The 19211-nt window shown below is 34.0% G+C and overlaps 1 protein-coding gene across 1 annotated transcript; it reads right to left on the bottom strand.

The window, feature by feature from the left end:
• Window positions 1–2985: 2985 nt before the first annotated feature.
• LOC149413373 (uncharacterized) lies at window positions 2986–18733 on the bottom strand. The gene is made up of 5 exons (XM_089644932.1): window positions 17991–18733; window positions 15003–15137; window positions 12702–12825; window positions 9122–9326; window positions 2986–5639 (listed from the first exon to the last, which is right to left on the bottom strand). Exons 1-5 carry the CDS (start codon window positions 18314–18316, stop codon window positions 5428–5430), a joined length of 1002 nt encoding a protein of 333 aa, XP_089501058.1. The 5' UTR covers window positions 18317–18733; the 3' UTR covers window positions 2986–5427.
• Between the last annotated feature and the right edge of the window lie 478 nt (window positions 18734–19211).

Here is a 19211-nt window from a genome sequence, read left to right as displayed (position 1 = left end):
ATTTTTTGACATTTGACAAGTAGAAACTACGCCATTAATAAAAATGGAACGATACACGCTTCAACAATGGATTGAAATTATTAAAATTCACTTGAGTGAATCAAATGCAAATCATCTTGAGTGATGAGGCCCATTTCCACCTCGGTGGCTTCGTCAACAAGCAAAATTGTCGCATCTGGGGCTCGGAAAACCCATGAGTTATTGTTGAAAAGCCTCTCTTTCCTCAACATGTGACTGTTTGGTGCGGTTTATGGTCCGGCGGAGTCATTGGACCTTACTTTTTCGAAAATAAGGCTGGAGCAACAGTTACGGTGAATGGATTGCGCTATATTAATGATTATTTATGGCTGGAATTGGATGGTATTGATCTGGACAACGTTTAGTTTCAACAAGACGGCGCTACGCGCCACACAAGCAATGAAACAATTGATCTTTTACGATTGAATATCAAAATAACACCTCTTATTGGAAAACCCTTTATAAAGGAGAGCGTCTCTTTGTAGCTAGTGAGCCGCGTGGATTTGATTTACATTCAAATGTACAGTTTTTTTCAGATGTTGATGAAATTTTGCACACTTGATCATCAAAACAAGAGGAAGGACACTGTCTACACGAGCTTTCGAAAAACTCTACGTGAAGCCCGGGCAACGTAGGGTTGTATTGTTCGCAGCATTCTAGAGAGTGAGTGGTTCGATAACGGTTCCTTGATAACTCGACACAGTGACAATTTAACACACCTTTAAAAAGTGATATAAAGTCATCAAAAGTGTTGGAAAAAAAACTAACCTATCCTACTTATACTCGAGTGATTTTCGGCATATTATGCCGAGTTTGCAAAACGTCTTGAGCGATCCCACGCCATAATATGCCATTTTTCACTTGCAAAGTTAGCGCATTTACGATTTTTTTATACATATTTTTTTTTAAATCCTCAAATTGAATTCATTGGCTTAATAGTACAATAATCACTTTATGTGTCTCCGTATTAAAATTAAGAGGTATGATTTTTTTTTAAATAGGGCGCAAATTTTCTAATTCGAAAGTTCCAGTTATTGGAACACTCCACTGGTTATTTTTTATTTTATTTTTTTTTTATAATATTATTTTATTTGGATTTTAATAACAGAATATACCTAGTGAGCTATCGAACATTATAGAAAAAAAATTAAAACTAATGTACGGAATTTAACCTAGTTTTTGTTTCATCGATTCAAATTAATATACCATCCTTTTAGGATTTGGCTTAAATAAAAGCGAGTTCAGTCCCTAGGGAGGAAGGTTCAATCCTCAGTCAAATCATATTTTTGTTTTTGTAAGTTTTAAAGACTTTTAAAAATTTCAAACCCAGTCTCTGGGAGGAAGGTTCAATCCTCAGTCAAACCAAAATAATCAATATATGTTATAAAAGTAATTGTACAATGTGACTAAAACTCGGAAACTAGTTCCGGTATGATCAAAGGAGTTATATGGTGTGGAAGCCCCCTATCCTCCATCCATGAAGAAGGTTCCCGTTTTTACCTGAAAGGCTTGCTTTTGAAGATATATTCTAGAACAGTCCAGAACATTCGAGAGTATTCGAGAGCATTTCATAACATTCCAGAACATCCCGGAACATTCTGGAATGTTGTGGAATGTTCGGGAATAGTCAGGAACGTTCGGAAACATCCCGGAACATCCCAAATCATAATGAAGTAAAAGTGGGATTACAGGCCGTTTCTTGATAAACTTTTAGTAAATTCGTAATCGCCAGCAAGACGCAAGGGGGCCCATTTGGGCCGTCGAACGAATAAAGAAACAAACCTCCAAAAGACATACAAATCCAACAAGATACCGAAAATGTGCCTGTGAGCAATTGCGTAAATCAATATCAATAGCAAAATTTGTACATTATGTAGGTTTAAAGTATAATATAAGTATATTTTTTGTATTTTTTTCACAGACTATATTGTAGTTATTACTACTTTATTACTACTTTATATTGACTATGTGTTTTGGTTCTTCAAGCTTTCAAAGCAACATTTTTGGGAATATCACTTTTCAGTAGTTTCATATAGAATTGCGTAGTATTTTTTTCTGATTTAGGCATTTTTAATACCAAAAACTAAATTAATGCAAAAAAAATTAAATTAATTAGGTATAAGTAGATTTGCAATATTTGATATCAAAATTTTGAAAACAAATAACCTTTTATATTAAACTTCTTATTTTTTTTTTGGATTATTTTTACGAATTGTTTAATTTGAAAAATATATGTTTTTAACGTTTCCTGTTAAATTTTTATTTCGTGGCTTGAAGGGTTTTACTACACCACAGTCGATATAAAACTACTGGTAATATAAGGTTTAAGAATCATACAATATCATGATTATTATTGTGTCTGACAGGAGAATTATGTTAGATCTGGTTGTATTATGCAGAGTCCTGCCGTCGTCACCACTATAAAATTCCATGTACTAACTAAGAACACAACATCTTCTGCAATACATACACACATTAGGATGCATTATCTGGGCAACAAGTTTAGGGCATAATACTTTTGAGATATTTACTGACTCCATTTATAGAATTAAGCATAATCCACAGCAGCATTTTCTTGAATTTTACAAATTATAGCAGCGTTGGTAATGTAGTTTTAGTGATCTATCTTATATTTAGTTTTGTTCTAGTTTTAATTTTATTTTATGTTACTTTGCATGTTTTACTAATATAATTGTTTCATATTTATCAGTTTAACCTTATTTCATGCATTAAAAACGTTGTGTATAATATTTTATAGCTCAGTAGGTATACATTTTCTGTTCTCATAATCCATGTAAAAGCCCAGTTGGACGTTAAACCAAATAAAATAAAATTATTAACATTTTACAAGATATGATAAAAATATTCTTCGATAAGATACTTTATTTTTATTCAAATAAGGGTACAAAAGTTCTTAAAAATAAAATTATGACATTGTCAAAAATTATATCATTAAATTAGGTGATAATCACAGACATATGAATATATAGACTAGAAATTAAAGGTGAGGGGTAAAATCAACTGTTGAAGAACGAAGGGGGTAAAGCTGACTGTGATTCGTCAATAAATCAATCTGACAGTATATAGGCATCTCGCATTATAATATCATCATTTAGTTCTTAAAAGTAAAATCTGCTTTTGAATGAATAGACATTTTTACATGGGAGCGCAAATTACTCGCCACGTTATGAACAAATTTGCGAAGTCCAAATTCGGCAAAAAAAAAATTCTTCTATTTTCAGAGTCGAATATTTTGTTTACGTATTCAGTTAAGACACTTTTATAAGTGTTCATAATTTACTTCCCAGTAACAACGATGCGCACACTTGAGAATCGCTACATTCGACCAGATGTATCTCGATGTGATAGTATATGTTTCTACAACTGATTCATATTATACGATGTGAATAAGCTTAAAATGATGCTTACATATGGAATGTAATACGACAATTGGGTTTATTCTCTTTTTCACATCTATTTTAACAAGTTTTCATAGCACAAGCCACTATTTTGCCGTGTTATTTCATAAAATGCCTCGACCATAGCTCGACGCTAGTTTGAACAAGAATGATGACGTCACATTCTCAAGATTCACGGGAAGCCATACGCGAGCCCAGCCGGCTCCAATGGAACCGGTATGGGGAGTGGGGAATAATACGCTTTTAATCACTTAGGGCAGGTCTACTAATATTCATATGTCTATGGTGATAATCAACACCTACATATAATAGGATAAACACTTTTTTCTAAAAGTTGTTTGTTTGCATCATCAATTTCCAATTCGTCATCGTGCTGATTCTTCGGAAGAACTAGGTTGAGGGAGGAACACCAAATACCATGTACAATATGCATCATCCACACCCATTTATTTTTTATATACAAGGTGGCTGGTACTCGATGGAAAACATTTAAAGACGTAGTTAGCGAAGACTTATTATTCAAGCAAAAAAAAATATTTTTGAAAATACCAAGACTCAATTCAACTTTCTTTAAAAACTTAAGCGTTTCGTGAGTTGGTATAGAATACCTCAAATATATACACGGTGTCCAGAAACTCGTAGTAAAAGCGGGAAACTGGTGAAAGCCCATAACACTTGGAGTCGATTTTGTGGTAAAAATTTTATGATTTGAACTCTCGTTTTCGAGTAATGGAAGGATTTTTATGACAAATTTGAAAAAATCCGTCGTTATGGGGTTACTATTACTATTTTTTTTGAGTTGTGTGTGATGCACATTCTCGTATGTAGCGTACGACCACAAATGTTAATTAAATTAATGCACAGTTATAGAAAAGGTAGAACATGAGCATCTCCTGTCCCCATCCCATCTTCCTCTGCCTCTTGCCCTTTCCTATTCCTTCTTCCTTCTAATATATTCATAAGATTTTTTTTTTCTTTTTTGTTAATTTCATTTTCAGTTAATGGTTATAACCAATTACAATTTTGTATTATATCATATTAACCAACATTAGCATAAGAAACTATTTTGGCTTACCTCATATTTAACCTCTTGTATAACTCATCCTGTATAAAATTGCTGTTTGTTTCTTACAATAAATAAATAATCTCAATTCTCGAGTTTCCCGATTGTACCATATCGATGTCTTATATTAAGATGAGACATGAAGCGAAAAAACACGTTCCACTTTTTTTACCTTCAACACCCTCATCGCTCTAACTAAAACTACTGAATCCGGTCTACGCACATCGCTTATCGTGTTCTAATAGTGGAACACGTTTCGACGAGATATTAGTACGCAATAGCGAGTCTAATTGTATAGCTCTTTGTTGTACCACTGATTTCCAGACACCGTGCATAAAATAATTTTTATTTGATCGGTTTGTAGACGAATCAAAGCGTTAAATATTTGTATTTAAGGTACTATCATCTCCATATAAAATAAATCCATTTTTGATAATGTTCCCTCCTTACTCTCCTCAAAAAGACCCTTCACACAGCATCCCCAAAGATGATATAGGCCCTAAAGGAAATTATTTTCCTCAGGTGTGGAATCAACATTAAAACTCAAATTTAAAATTGGTTGCAAGTAATTAAACTCATTGTCAAGTTGTTTTGCTTCAAATAGCTTTCGGCCTCTGTGTTTCCTCCCTCCTACAATATAAATTTATTCTACATTGAGCTTCAATCCTTCCTTTCCCCAAAAATTCCCTCCAAACAGCAACCTCAAAGATGCACTGATTTCTTTCAGAAAATATTCTCAAAGATACCTAAAGAAAAATCATAACAGATAATAAAGATGGGGTCTTCTTAAATATAATTTAAAATTATTGGAATCTTTTACAGCATTTCTTCACGATTTTCATAATCTGGCATAACTTCAGTCTTCTTTTTATAAATCAATCGGAGACATTTAAAAATAATAGCATCCTTGTTTACCAAAATTTTCAATCATTTATCGTCCACATTAATTTGTCTAAAAATTCCCTCCAGGGATTTAAACGTGTAAATCTCGGAATTTGACGAAATGTACAGTTCTTCTTCAGGGTTAGGTTTTCCTTTAGGTTTATCCAGCTTGATGCTTTTAATAGTCAATGTTTTGAATTTGACTTCTCGAGATTCGAACCACGTGCTGTGCGCTATCAACCGTTGTGTCATTGCATCTGGAAAAATGAATAATAAACTGTAAATTTTATGGAAAGTTTAAAAGACAAATGAACTCTGCGCTTACAAACACTATTTGTTTTAATTAACTCCACACAGGGGGCCATGAGGAAAATATTATCCCTTAGGATCTATGTCGTCCTTGGGGAAACTCAATGGCGGTTGTTCCCTTAGGTAAATTGGTGTTTGACCCCCCAAAATTATAAGACAACAATAATAATAAATTATGTGCATCAAAACAACTGGCCTTATTCTTAATTTATTTGAAATGTCCCGCGAAACAGCTGCGAACGGCGGCGACCTGTGACGAGCAGTGATGAGTAGTGACATCTGTTGTCTCTAATAGAAGCTTTCATTCACAAGTCCACACGATTCGCTGGGTCAATTTAAAGAATGTCCCTTTTGACATCTTCTGTACCTATGCGCGCCATAGAATAAACGAGATGGCACTATGTCTTTCGTCTTAAGAAAGCTTAGGGACGCTTAGGTCATGGCCGTGAGGGAGACAGCACAATGAATATTATATGTTTTAAAGAGATGGTGACATAAACATATGTCGTTTTTTAATTTTACACGCTTGTTGTGTGTGGAACATTGGTTGTTTAATATTTTTGCTCAAACCACTTTGAAAATTTTGATTTTCAATTCAATTGCTTCGCACCGCGGACGGGCGCTTCAAACTCTTATTTAATTTACTTTAATGTTATGCACAACTACATTAAAACGTCATCTCTTAAAAATAATTTGCCGTAAGTACATGGATTGTGTAGTTATTTCCAATTTACTGTATTAACATAATATGTATTTAGATTCGCGTACTTACAAATTAATATAGATAATAATGTATGGGCATTTTTCACAATATCAAATAAAGATTAGTCACACATTTTTTTCAAATGACCTACCACGCCTGGATCACTAGTGCCGCCTGTGGGGAACTATGTGGAAAATCTAACCAAGGTTATGATAGAGTGAACATGGGTCTTCAAGAGATCCATATTCTAGGAGGGAGGAACGACAGAGGCCGGCAAATTGTTCCACAGCCGATCTGTTGAAATGACCCGTTCTCACTTAACAAATAATGTAAACCTTGCACAAATGTTGGGCGCACGTTTGGCGTGTTTCCCGACTATGCTCCTGTGTCAATGACACTAGTTCCTTGGAACATCTTTCATTCAAATACCAGTAGAAACAGGACAACATTCCCACAGGATGGATGTAGTCTACAGATTAGGGAATCGATCAAACGGACCAACCGTTTCTGTAGACATAGAGTCAATGGTATTTTGGGGGTTCCAAACCAGAAGTGGTTGCCAAATACAACAGTTGGTCATTTGAGATTTGTACAGTGTCAGCAATTGTGACTAACTAACTAACTGACCGTCACGCCGTTTCTCCGCAGGGGTAGGCAGAGAGGACGGACCGCCAAACAACTCGGTCACACCACACACTTCTTGCCTCATTCACATTACATACTCTTCTATTATTCTGACTCTTGACATGGCCCGACTCGAGTATCTGATTCACTCGATCGTGCCATTTCTTCCTCGTGCGTCCCCAACTTCTACTACCATTCGCATTTGCATCATATATCCTCCTTACACTCCTTTCTTCGCTCATTCGCTCTATATGCCCAAACCATCTAAGCGTCCCTTTCTTAATCTTACTCATTACGCTTACATCAGCCTTGCACTCTTTGCGGATCTCCACATTCCTCACACGATCATACATGGTTTTACCACACATACGCCTCAGGGATCTCATTTCAACAGCATTCAATCTACTTTCATCCTTTCTTTGCCAGTCCCATGCCTCACTTCCATACATCAGGGTAGGTATCAGCACTCCATTGTGGACTGCTAACTTCGCTTCTTTGGACAATTTTTTGTTAGCGCCAACTGCGCTAACAAAAAATTATCGAATCCTCCAGGAGTTACCTGCATTTACCCTTCTTTCAATATCTCTGTCAGTCTTCATATACACCATAAATACACAAACTCATCCACCTGCTCCAAGTATTCCTCATTCACAACCATATTGCACACTGTATTCGTACTCTTTCTTTCAAACACGACTTTAGACTTACTTACATTCATCGTTAACTCATTCTTCATACATACTTCGTTCATCCTAGATACGAGAGACTGTAGATCTTCCATACTATTAGCAATCAGGACAGCATAATCAGCATACATATTTAACAAAGTGGCCGGTAGATAACTACATTTAAAAGGAAATTTTATATATACATTTTGATTTTCATCCCATAACAGTAATTAACAGTGAAATAGAGAATAACTATTTTCAATTATTCGGTAAATCGATTGAATACCTGGCATAGATGGTCGTAGTTCATAGTGATCTTACTACATATAGTATAAAAAATGAAGATGCAAACGTCTGAATGGTTAGGAAGTGGAGCTATCCAAAACGAAGAAACTAAAACTGTCGTCCCACTCGGCCTGAATTGACATAAACCGAAGAACCTCCGCATAAAATTCCCACAAGGGCTGCGCTGCAAACTTTACTTTTCAGCGCATCCGTCTTTGGTTTATGTCATAGACATATGAATATTAGTAGACCTGCCCTAAGTGATTAAAAGCGTATTATCCACACTCCCCATACCGGTTCCATTGGAGCCGGCTGGGCTCGCGTATGGCCTCAAGTGAAATTTGAAAACGTGACGTCATCATTCTTGTGCGAACTATGGTCGAGGCATCATCGGTTCATTTTACGAAATAACACGGCAAAATTTTGACTTGTGATATGAAAACTTGTAAAAATAGATGTGAAAAAGAGAATAAACCCAATTGTCGTATTACATTCCATAAGTAAGCATTATTTTACTTTATTTTAAGCTTATTCACACCGTATTATATGGATCAGTTTTAGAAACATATACTATCACATCACAATGTAGCGATTCTCAAGTGTGCTCATCGTTGTTTACTGGGGTAAGTAAATTATGAAACATTTGTAAAAGTGTCTTAACTAAATACTCTGAAACTAACTACGACTCTGCAAACAGAAGAAATTTACTTTGCCGAATTTGGACTTCGCAAATTAGTTCATAACGTGGCGAGTAATTTGCGCTCCCATGTAAAAATGTCTATTCATTCAAAAGCAGATTTTACTTTTAAGAACTAAATGGTGATATTATAATGCGAGATGCCTATTTACTGTCAGATTGATTTATAGACGAATCACAGTCAGCTTAACCCCCTTCGTTCTTCAACAGTTGATTTTACCCCTCGCCATTATCTTCTCGTCTATTAATTCCTATGTCTGTGGTTTATGTCGATTTGGGACGGCCGGCTATGTTAGCAATCTTTGATAAAATTATAAGCCATCTATGGGTTTTATTTCCAAACAAAGAACCAAACAGCTGCTTACCTACGCTAAGGTTTGCGCCTTGGCTAAATGTACCAACTATAACCACATTATAATTTACTAACTAAATTCAAAGTAAATAATTAAGTACCATTGAGATCCTGCAACCTTCCGCTGAGCTGTTCCATTTGCACCCCCAGCCCCTCCAACCCCTCCTCCTGCACGGGGTGGGTTTTCACCCTGTCTAGAACCTTCTTGCTCAACCCCGACATCTTCAGCCAGATTCCGATGGCATTCTTGTGCCAAGGCTTCGTCCTGATGATGTGAATGGTGTTCAGCTTTCTGGGATACGTTTCCTAGAAACAACAAAAGAGATTGGTTTCATGAAAGTTATCAGTGGGCTGCTTTATGTAATGCACAACTATGATCTGTAAAAAATAATGTTTGAAGTGTTGAAAAGTACAAGATTTGTACTGGGACGGTTCCGCTAGGCAGAATGTGTGGCAAAAATGGAAGAAAGTCATTTAAACCCACAAAACATTTTTATTTTCTAACTTCCGTAAATCATTAGATATACAAAATAAATGGTGTACCTACTATAACTTTCTCCACACTTTCAACTCCCCTGTAAGATAGTCAAAGTAAAAATCATTTTTGCAAAAAAATGTGTCAATATATTGACAGATATTATCAACATTAAATTTGTTATAAGCGTGAAAGACAAGGTAATAGTCAGAGGCCTAAACTAGTGACTGGTGTGGTACTGGCACAAACTTTCATAATTCATCTTTAAACAAATTATTGAAGTTTAAAATTACTCTAATAGAAACATGTCGCTCATTTGGACGCAATTGCCCGATTGCTTTTTTAAAATACATTTTTACGTCAAAGTAATATGTTCTTGACAAATTTGTGCACGAACAATGGAAATTACTGTAATATTTTATCGTTTCTATCACAAGTAGCTTCCTGATATTGAGGAAGTACTTAAAGAGATATCGAATCAATATATTTTGAACCAGATAAAAGCCTCGATAAGCGCTAACATGTATTAGATTATTAATATTAATAAAATGACTTGGCAGAATTTTAAAGTGCAATTTTTGTTAAATATCACTTCGAGGCAAGAGTCCCTCATAACATAAATAATCAGATATTTTTAATCTTTAATACACATTTAAAATACTTGGCTGTTCAGATAATTTGAACATTCAAGATGAAACAAATTGAAAAGATAGAATAAATCAAAATTTTCAATATAGTTTGAACAAAAATATTAAATTACAAGGGGCAAAATAAAAAACCTAGTAAATATGCCCTGAGTAAATGTATATGATCAAACATACTAATGTTGGTTATTTGTGGGTGAAATGTATTCCAGCATTAATTTTTTCACATTCAATGAACTCAAATTTACTTTCAATTTATGTGTCATTTTCAATTCTGACGTTTTAATTTTTGGCAGATTTCGTAATTTTTCAAGTGATGGCGTTTATTTGTCAGCAAAAAATATACCGAACTATCATCCAATTATATTGTAAAGACATTGACATTACTGTCAAACATGGTTATAACGAGTAACTAAATTTAGAAGACTAAATTTGCTCCTTATAGCCATTATTCGTTATATCCAAAATAGTTTTTTAAAAAGCCATTTGTACCTACCAACTTGCCTCCACTATCAATACATTAGCAAATGTACAGTATATTTTCAAAATACATGTAGATATTACTTATAAAATAACACTTACAGTATCAAATTTACTGTCAAAGATTGATGTTGAACATTTCGCTTTCAATTTACTCCTCAAAATAATCAATGCATTATAACCTGGTTCGAGGCTTGCAAGAATAATATCACTAAATGGTCTATCATATTATAACTAGTTTGTACATATTGTACAGCTTGTATAATCTCACTTGTCATAAATAACTAGCTATCGGGATTGCTATTCTTTTCGGCTGTAAAATTTTACTTGGCACAAACCAGTGATGCACAACTTGCGGCCCAATTCTTGCAGCCTGAGTATCAATTTCGTAAAGCCGACGGCAATAGAGAAAAATAAAAATGTTTGGGGTAATTCTTGAAAAGCCTGGCTGAGAACATTTATTATAGAGTTATAAATGGAATCAAATTCGAAGAACTGGTTTGCATAACACGAAATTCAAATAAAATCAACAGAAACTTAAATCTTGAATTTCGCTGCCAACCCTCTTCCCCTCAATGAAAACAAAAAAAAATCCACTTGTGGATTGCTACCTGCTTGAAAAATAGGCGAAGCTGCCCCTCTGCTGAAAAAGTTGTGCATCACTGGCATAAATTTACACCGTGCAGGGATGTAGGTACAAGTAACTAGATACCTTCACAAACATATTTATTAGTTTCTAAAATAAAATGGACGAGTTGTAATACAAAAGAAGACGTAAAAAGGAACTAATTTGCAAACCTAAAATTTCGCACATCTTTCGCAGATTTTATGACAATTTTACAAAGTGCCTGATTGATAGCAATGTTTCACATAGCCAAAAATCTTACACAGGTAGTGGTATAAAAATATGAATCTAACAGGATAGGAAATTGTTTGCCGGGCAAGCTAACCGTAGCGCTATGCCACCTAGTTGTTTGTTACTACTTACTTCAAGAATAATTCCCCATTATTCTTTTTTTTTCAGACTCAACGACCCATTCATGTACTCAGAAATTGTGTTGAAAAAAATATTTGCACGGTATATCAATGAATCGAGCTCATTATAACAGCCAACAATTATATGAAGATAGGTCTGAACTAAAATATTGTTTTGTAATTGCTCATTACAGCATTACTCACTATTGCCGTGATCGTTATAACCAAGCTCGACTGTATTTTTTTTTTAAAGGCAATGATCCCGAGGCAAATATTTTATAATTAATGTTCCACAAATCCTTCATTATTATATCCCGTGATTTTTCACGGATGTGTGCTAGTGTTTGACATATTCTAGTAATACTTTCTGATTCTAATACTGCCCGTAGTATCAAATGAATGAATTGATTCATTCAGAAAAATGCGCAGATATAAAAAAGATAAATAACAATAATAATCATGAATTATTCACTCTTTATCTGGTTATATCAGAGTTGAATGTTTTTTATACATCATTGAAGAAGAAGATAATACTAATGAATCTAAACGAAACATGAAACAGAACAAGACAAAGAAAAAAAAATATAACAGACACAACTAGGAATCGAACCCAGGATCTCTTTTCTTACCAGGACAGTCATTAAACGTCATAATTGTCAATTTCATATTTCAAATTTAGAATTAACAATATCATCTTGCAACTAGAAATGAGATCTCTGAGGCGTATGTGTGCAAGAAGAGTGAGTGCAAGGCTGATGTAGGCGTAATGAGTAAGATCAAGAAAGGGACGCTTAGATGATTTGGGCATTTAGAGCGAATGAGCAAAGAAAGGAGTGTAAGGAGAATATATGATGCAAATGTGAATAGTAGCAGAAGTAGGGGACACCCGAGGAAGACATGGCACGATCAAGTGAATCAGATACTTGAGTCGGTCCATGTCAAGAGTCAGAATAATATAAGAGTATGTATGAGACGATGTATGAATGTGAATGAGGCAAGGAGTGTGTGCCAAGACCGAGTTGTTTGGCGGTCCGTCACTTCAGCCTTCAGCCAGAAATTGGTTTGTAACCTAGATAGTGTCTCGGATAGATTTTTATTTTTTTATACCTTCAGAGATTTAATGAATTTATTCATATATCCTCCACTGAATAGTTTCATGGCGTGACTCCGAGAAAATCCTTCCAAGTCGAATATGAACAGATCTCCATTGCTACTGGCCTCTTCTTTGAACCTGAAAAATAACATGGATTAAGAATGATTATGTCTCAAAAATATAGTTTATTTTGTAAACCATTTATTTCACAATGGTATCTACGTATTAATTATGTTTGTAGAATGTCTTGATTGTTTGATATGATAAGGGCTCTTGTGTTTTGCAGATGTAATAATAATATTTGGATGATTTGTATTGCGCAGTTTTTGTGCAAAATCACCTCAAGGACGCTAATCAGAATCCTATGTTTAGAAAGATCTCATTTTTGATTCAAATTGTTTTTACAACTGTGGAGAAATTGTGAAAAACGTAGGTAAAAGAAACATCATGCGTACTCGTAGATAGTAGGTTAAAAAAACTAGGTAGATACAACATAAAACAAACTAGGTAAGTAGGTAGGAGCTAGATAGCCTCCATGGTCGAAGGGTAAGGCTAAGACTAGTAATCCATTTCACAATTTATTCATTTAAAATAATATAAAGTATATTTGTAGTATGTTCCAGAGTGGAAGATACTCTCAGTATCGCCCTGGTGTAAGACCGCCATTCAAAATTGAAACGTTGCTTAAACTGGCTTTAGTCGTGGTTGGTCACCAGATTTGAATAACAAGGCAATTTCCCTTTCCCCACTTCGTTCCCCTCCCCACTACACTCAACCTTACAACATTTTCCAATTGGGGATGCTATAGTCTCACTGGCTTCAGACTGTTAGGAGCAGTTGAGACCCTTGTGCAGTGTTCACATAAAATAAAGTTAAAAAAACTAGGTAAGCACTATGTAAAAAAAACAGTAATGTTCAAGGTTTAAAAAAATTAGCGAGACTTAATAAAAAATCTTTAATGGTTGTATAAATTACATTTATCTGTAATTTTTCTTCTGTAAATTTTACTGACGAGATCTGAAAACCTAGGTACTTCCCAGCCTTACTCTTTCTCGTCTTCTTCCCCTCTTTTCTCGCTTCAGCCTCCCAACATGTCCCGATAATTGGGAATGCCTTAATCTCAATGGCTCCGATAGTCGAAAACCTTGTGTGGTTTTCACATCAAAGAAAGGATTTGTGACATCGCTGTACATATTTATTTTCATAGCGATACATTCCAAGAATTCGGAAAATGAATACGTAATCTTATCTGTGACTATGTCCTGTAAAATAATAATGAATAATTACAGGATTCAGTTCCCTTCGTTCTCAGAGCTTATTCATTCAACAATTTAGGTTTTTCCCGTATTAACATTGGAGTGGGTCATAAACTTACTTCTCCGATAGATAAACCCATACATTTTATCTGCTAAATGCATGTAACTGTTATCTACGTTATATTTCAATTATATTGATGGGAAATTATCAATAGGTAAATTGATAGATTATCCCATGGTAAAACAATGACGTATGTAAAAAGGTTAGTCCGCAATAAAATATAACCTCTTATTGTTCGTGGAATCATAAAGTTTAAAGATAAAACAATAAATAACTCAACCGTGTCAATATTACTATTATTTGAGTGGTTGAATAATCTGCTTTGCATATATAATTATTTGCTTTCGGCGTGCCAAGCCTTAAAGCCTAGAATAAACTGTCACACATGATCTAAGACTGGAAATAGTGCCACTCGTATGTCGGTCGCTTGTGGTAATGTTTATGTGAATGAATGAAGAGCTGTAGTGCTACGCACTGTGTACGAGGAATACCAGTCCACCTCTCAATGATAATTCGTTTTACAAACTTGAAAAAATGCAAATAAGAAAGTCAAAATAAACAAAACCATTTCAAATTTGAATGAAAAATCTTTACTGAACCATTAAAACGACCACCATTGAAGCAGAAAAGGATTGTACAAACAAATTTGCTAGACAAAATGCAAAATGGTTGAGTTAATAAATTATAAGGTTAAAAGAAATGTTGAGAGGACAGACCAAAGACCAAACAAAACAACTCAGTCTTGGCACATACTCCTTGCCTCACTCACATTCATACATACTCTTCTGTTATTCCGACTCTTGACATGGTCCGACCCAAGTATCTGGTTCACTTGATCGTGCCATGTCTTCCTTCAAATACCACCATTCAGAATCGATACATTGCTTGAAATGGCTTCAGCTGTTTTTGATTACCAGACTTGAATTACCAGGTACCTACTTTCCAACCATTCAAAAAAGGTTTTATGTATGGCTAAAATATGGGTATTGGTAATTTACCTTATATCAGAGACCATAAAGAATCTTTTGAAAAATGCCTTTTGGTCGAAGTCATCTGCTTTAGTTCCTGGAGCGATCTTGGAGTATATTATTCTCTGTCCTCCCTTCGTCAGGTGAGGCAATGTAAACAGATATCTAAAAAAAACACAATAAAAAAATTATGAGTTTTTTTTTGTCTTTTTCCAGTTAAATAACCCAGGATAAATTATGTAGATGATGTCAACCCCCTAATAATCTTCATGAATACCTTATAATGACATTTTAAGAGATTTTACTTTTAAATGAAAAAACACGGACATATTTCAACAATTACCATAACAATGCCAATATATTAACTGGAGAATTCACCAGCATCCAACTATTTTTCACAGGTTAACATGAGCAAAAGAAAATTAAACGTTTACAAACAAATTTTAGACAATTTTAATATGTGAAAAAATTGTGTTTAAAAATGAGAAAAAGTGCAGTGACTAAACGAAGTGATAGCAGATAAATACATCTTTAAAAATATTTTTATGAAAAATTGAAAAAGTGAGAAAAACATTAAAAAATAGCGTAACACAGAGAAATGAGAAAAACATTTTTAACCAGATAAATGAAGAGAATAATGAGAAATAAGTATTTAAATTTCCCAAAATGGAAAATAATGCGATTTATTAGCTATTGTGTAAAACAAAATAATTGGATTATTTGACGCCTTCGCTCCATGTTTTGACATAATGATATTAAAATAGCCTCTTTAGCCACTCAAGCGATTTTTGACGCATTAAGCCAAGTTTGCAAAAACGTTTTGAGCGATCACTTGCCATAATATGCTAAATTTATGGAACCTAAAATTATGGGATAAACCGTGAAGTCTAGGTGAATTCATTGGCTTTAATCTGCAGGTAAGCATTTTCTTATGTTCCCATATTAATATTTTGAGAAATGGTATTATTTAAATAGTGTAGTAAATGTTTATAAATATGACACCAATCACTGAAGTGGCCTACCCACTCTTTTAATTAAACCCAAGCTAAGAACCTAAGAACCTATTGTAGGGTCATAGGTTCATTTTTAAGGTTATTTAAACCAAAAAATGAACAAAAAAGGGGAGAAAAAAATCAACCTTAAAACTCTCTCGTCAATAACAATGGCCACAAAGTAAACAATCGGTTTTAATTTTAACGAAATAAATTAATTAATAATTAAAATGCAATATATATTTTTAAGATATTCTTTTATATTTTCAATAATATTATTTTTCGACCCACCATGCGTTGCTGTGGCTTAGTCTGTCTGTGCAGATAGATAAACAACAGCGCGTGTTGCTTTTACATCCAACAGATGGCGCTATTTAAAAAAAAAAAATAAAAAAAAACATTTGTTTACCTGTCACAGGTGACACCTATAGTACACGGTGTCCCGAAACTCGTAGTACAAGCGGGAAACTGGAGAATCTACACCACATGGGGAACCCAAAAAAACATAAAGTTTTTTGATTTGAGCATTTTCAAAAAAAAAAAAAAAAAACCAAAAAAAAAATATTTTTCGGCTATTTTAGGGTTAAAGTTTTTTCTGGTGTTTAGGGTTGAATAACAGATGTTTTAACCCTGCAGAGCAGAAATATTTTATGATTACACCGGGTTAAATGAAGGGTGATTTCAAAATAATGCTTCAAATCCGAGTTTCTTCATTTGTTTTACTTTCAAATAGTTTTAATTAGTTGGGTACTTTGATCTTCAGTAATAATTTATAAGAATTTGATTAAAAAAAAAAAAAAAAAAAAAAAAAAAATCAACTTCAAACTCGATTTACTCGATAACGAAAGCTCAAATAAAAAAAATATATACTACAAAATCGACTCCAAATGTGATGTAGATTCACCAGTTTCCCGCTTGTACTACGAGTTTCCGGACACCCTGTATAATATAGGTTAAAAAAACACACTCGTATTCTAATGCAATGTTGTGTCAAAACTTCAAAGCAATCAATGAGGAACTTTTGGAGATTTAATATTTTGAACAAACATTTACATTTTTATATGAATAGAAGATTTAAAAAAAATAACAGTTTATTTATAAAGAAGATCTGCTGTGTAATAATTATAACGCGAAACAGCTGTCACGCGTAATAAATAATTACACAGCAATTTTTGTTTGTAATTTTTTTTTTTGTTTTTGTTAATTGAATAATAATATGATTGAATATATTATAAAAGGAAAACTTAAAATTGAATTCTACAAAATAAGATTGAAAATAACAAAAAAAAACTTATTTTCAATTTTCAGAAACTGAAATATTTACTTCTCATTATTATCTAAATACTACAAAGACCTACGTATCCTATTTCCCATCAAGCTTTAACAAAAAGCAATGTTAAAAATGGGTTCTTTCATAGAATTTGAATAATTCATCAAATTTTAAAGTTGATTTTCAATTTCTTTGAAGGTTCTGTTATTCTTTAGCGTCAGCTACACTACTCGCTTCGACGCTTTGACGAAGTCCTCGACGAAGTTAGCCAAAGTTCGAAGTGCGTGCCCACACTCGTGCAACTTCGCGAGTAACGCTTCGAGTCCTTTGACTCGGGCGCATTTACCGACAACAATCGGAAGTCGGGCGAAGCGAAGCGAAGTTGCCCAAAGCGAAGTGAAGTTCGTGCCCACACTATCGTATTCGGTCAACTTCGATCAACTTCGCGAGTAGTGTAGCTGGGCTTTTTCAGTTTTGTGAAACAACTGGCCAATAATGATATAATAACATAACTTGAATAGAACCTTCACAGAACTTGAAAATCAGCTTTGAAATTTGAAGAATTATTCAAATTCAATTACACACCCTTTCCCGCTTGCAACGTTTCTCTCTACTAATCAGTGCCAATTTTTCAAATTATTAAAAAAATAATTAACTTCGTAAAAGTTAAAATATAAATACAGCACCACGAATAGATGATTAAAAACAAACACTCTTAAAGATTAAACAATAAATAAAAATAAAAACAATTCTCACACAGATTGACAGCTTTTCAAAATCTCATCACTCTCACTATTTCTATTTTGGAAAACCTCCGCCCCTCCAACGCTTCTAGACTTGTAATACTTATAAATATATTTTTTCACTTTCTGAATATTCATTTTGTGCAATTCTAAGATTCTTGTCACAAAGTGCGCGGCATCTTTTTCATTTTCTTCGAATTTTTCCGAGATTCCCAAGTCGCTTCTCATCCATTCCAACAAATCTGTAATTTTCTTTTGGTCAATGGTTTGCATCACCGCTAGATGATTAGTTTCCTGAACTTCCTTCGAGTTCACGTCGCTAGATGTCAGCCCTGACATCTTGGTTTTTTATTTTAATTTCCTGTTCCAAGACCTCTCATAAACAAAAGAAATATAGCAAGCAAGCAAGCAATGTACGGTAACTTGTCAATTAACAACTGTACTTAACAATGAACAAAGAAAGCGTTTAACTGTTGAGTTTTAAAGACATTTTAACACATTTTTAACACGTTTTATATTATTTAACACCATTACAAACAATAAACAACAATCACTGACAGTAACTTGTTGTTTTTGTTATGTTAAGATAACTTTTCCGCCGGTAATGTATTAAAACAATTCACTTGTATTTTTTATCACTTAAAACTTTTAAAACACTTTTCCATGCTTCACATGTTGAGTGATTAATGTTTAAAAAATGCGAAATGAAATGAAAAATTAATATTTGAGCAGATATTCAGACGCAACTGCTGACGCGAGCTCTCGCCTGTAAATGCTGGTAAATGCTACGAATTTTCAACTCCGTATCGCGGTATGACGTTATGTTCGAGCGTAGATTAAAAAGTGTATGGCGTCAGACTAGCGATGAAGTTTTGAATTATAAAATATAATACGTATAAGCTGCAGATAAAAAACGTCACTTTTTACGGTGTCCGTAAACACGTAGTACAAGCGGGAAACTGACGCATCACATATAGAACAAAAACAAAACATATGAAACTTTTTAAGGTAGATGAACCAATTGCCCGCTTATACTACGAGTTTTCCGACATGGTGTATACAAATTTTGATAGAAGCACTCTTTTTTGAAGTCAGATAGGTACCTATAAAGAAAATATGTAAAAAGTGACGAACAATGAAGATGACGAATGGTGTTTGGTAAAATTTGGTAAAAAGTGACGAACAATGAAGATGACGAATGGTGTTTGGTAAAATTTGGTAAAAAGTGAAGAAC

This window comes from Hesperophylax consimilis, chromosome 22 (assembly GCF_061612785.1).
Source record: "Hesperophylax consimilis isolate HC1 chromosome 22, BYU_Hcon_1.0, whole genome shotgun sequence".
In the NCBI taxonomy this organism is placed as follows: Eukaryota; Metazoa; Arthropoda; class Insecta; order Trichoptera; family Limnephilidae; genus Hesperophylax; species Hesperophylax consimilis.
Note: the sequence above shows the minus strand (reverse complement) of the source record. Positions and strands in the feature narration are given on the sequence as shown.